This window comes from Diorhabda sublineata, chromosome 2 (genome assembly GCF_026230105.1).
Source record: "Diorhabda sublineata isolate icDioSubl1.1 chromosome 2, icDioSubl1.1, whole genome shotgun sequence".
Taxonomy (NCBI): Eukaryota; Metazoa; Arthropoda; class Insecta; order Coleoptera; family Chrysomelidae; genus Diorhabda; species Diorhabda sublineata.
Window position 1 is genome coordinate 7,769,784 of NC_079475.1, and position 1,860 is coordinate 7,771,643.

Here is a 1,860-nt window from a genome sequence, read left to right on the forward strand (position 1 = left end):
CAAAACAAGGAAAATTCAACCACAAGATCCTGAACAAAATCCTAGTTGGAATATTTTATAAAAACCATTGGTGTTTTCATGTATTGTTAAAAATATTTATGCAATATTGTTTGAGTATCTACTATATGTATATTTGTTAACTAATTTTTATTAAACGTCGGATTATCATGGAAAATCACCCCCCCCCCCGTCGCTGTTCAAAGTAGAGTTGATGACATTCGAAATTGTATAAAAAAGTTCAAATTTTCAGTATAAAGTAAAATCTGAAAAAAAACTATTAACCTCTAGTGTGCATTATGAGTTAATCCCATGGTGATATATAATTGAGATTTATACACAAGTGAGCTTTAGTTTGTATTTATGTACAGGTAAGACAAAAAAATTGTAAGTGTAAAATTCAAGATATAATGTTACAAAAGTGATTAACTTATTTTAAGTAAAAGTTTCGCAGTTATTTGACAAAATTAAGGATCATTTAAAATAATAACAATCCACTTATATTAAAATAGTCCTTGCTGGACTTAGTTTTTGGTTTGTATGGTAAATATCTGGATTCGATAACTCTCAATAACCTCCCCCTATGGGTATCCCCCACAGAATGGACAGTTTCCCAAATCCAGTTAACTGTTGCATGATTTCCACATGTTATATACAGTATCCCTTCTTTATATTTCATTTCTATAATGTTTAATTGACTTCTGTGAGGTTGACGAACATATTTAATACTATTCAGGATATTTTCTTCAATTAAATCTGCTTGTTCTTCGCCCAAATCTAATTCTGGATATTTTGTATGTATAACGGCCATACTAATTTCCCTATATTCAGAATTTTGTTTACTGCTTTCACATCTGTACTGAAATAATAAATTAGATTTATAATCAGATAAGATTTGAAAATTTTAAATAATAAACATAACGACTAGAATCTTGGTTGTTTTCAATACAAATACTATTATAGTAATGTAGTTTAAAAATTTAAAATATTATGATATGTATATTAATGATTTATGTACCAACCTTTTTTAAACGTGGATTTTTACTGGTTTCGTCGTGATTTGATTTTCGTTTTAATGTGTTTCTTTTGAATGGGTATTTCCACATGGAACTACTTTTTTCAATGATTTTATCTTTAAGCCTTTTTGGCAAATTCAATAAATGTTTCAAAGGTGTTTCAGGTTTTTGTTGAGAAGGTTTTAAAATTCTCCTTCTACCAGTAAATCTGTATGTATCATCCATTTCGCCCTTATAAAATATAGAGTGTAGAAATATAACAATAATGTGACAAATTTAATGAGACTTAATTTTTTTTACTTTTAATTGAACAAAAAACTGCACTCGTCATAAATTCGCGCGCTTTCAATTTCAAATTTGACATTTGAAACAAGCTGACAAATACTCTTTTCATGTATTCCGTGTATCACATTGTACTACGCGTCAACAAATCTGCTGTAGCCTAAAGGTGCGGCTTCATATAATCGCTCTTTTTATCATTAAACGTTTTCAATTTTACTGTCAATTGAAAAATTATAGCAATAAAGATGAAAATAATAAATTTTATATCATAATAGTTTTTCATTAATATAATATAGATATGTAAAATTATCTACAAATTCAGCTCATTCCTTATTTTATATACTGAACGAGCCTTATAGCATTTTCTTTTGCTCTTATTTATATCTTCTTTCGCCGACTACTGTTTTTAAAATCATTGAAAATTCAGTTGTATCTTATACATTACTAATAATTTCCAAAAAATAAATTTTACATTGTGTGAATCATTGCGACAGACGACAGCATGAGGTCTTACTTTAAGTGGAAACTTTTTCTATGGATGTGGTGTTGTTCATCTATGGATTGG

At 28.2% G+C, this 1,860-nt stretch overlaps 1 protein-coding gene across 1 annotated transcript; it reads right to left on the minus strand.

Annotated features, from left to right (window-relative positions):
• Positions 1-322: 322 nt before the first annotated feature.
• On the minus strand, positions 323-1,360 carry LOC130453076 (uncharacterized). Its single transcript, XM_056792667.1, has 2 exons — positions 1,020-1,360; positions 323-856 (listed from the first exon to the last, which is right to left on the minus strand). Exons 1-2 carry the CDS (start codon positions 1,236-1,238, stop codon positions 476-478), a joined length of 600 nt encoding a protein of 199 aa, XP_056648645.1. The 5' UTR covers positions 1,239-1,360; the 3' UTR covers positions 323-475.
• Between the last annotated feature and the right edge of the window lie 500 nt (positions 1,361-1,860).

What these genes read in the sequence shown, in the direction of transcription:
- LOC130453076 (XM_056792667.1), bottom strand. Translation starts at nt 1,238, where the DNA reads ATGGATGATACATACAGATTTACTGGTAGAAGGAGAATTTTAAAACCT. An exon ending in AAAATCCACGTTTAAAAAAG is followed by an intron (nt 857 to 1,019) that starts GTTGGTACATAA and finishes TTATTATTTCAG; the next exon opens with TACAGATGTGAAAGCAGTAA.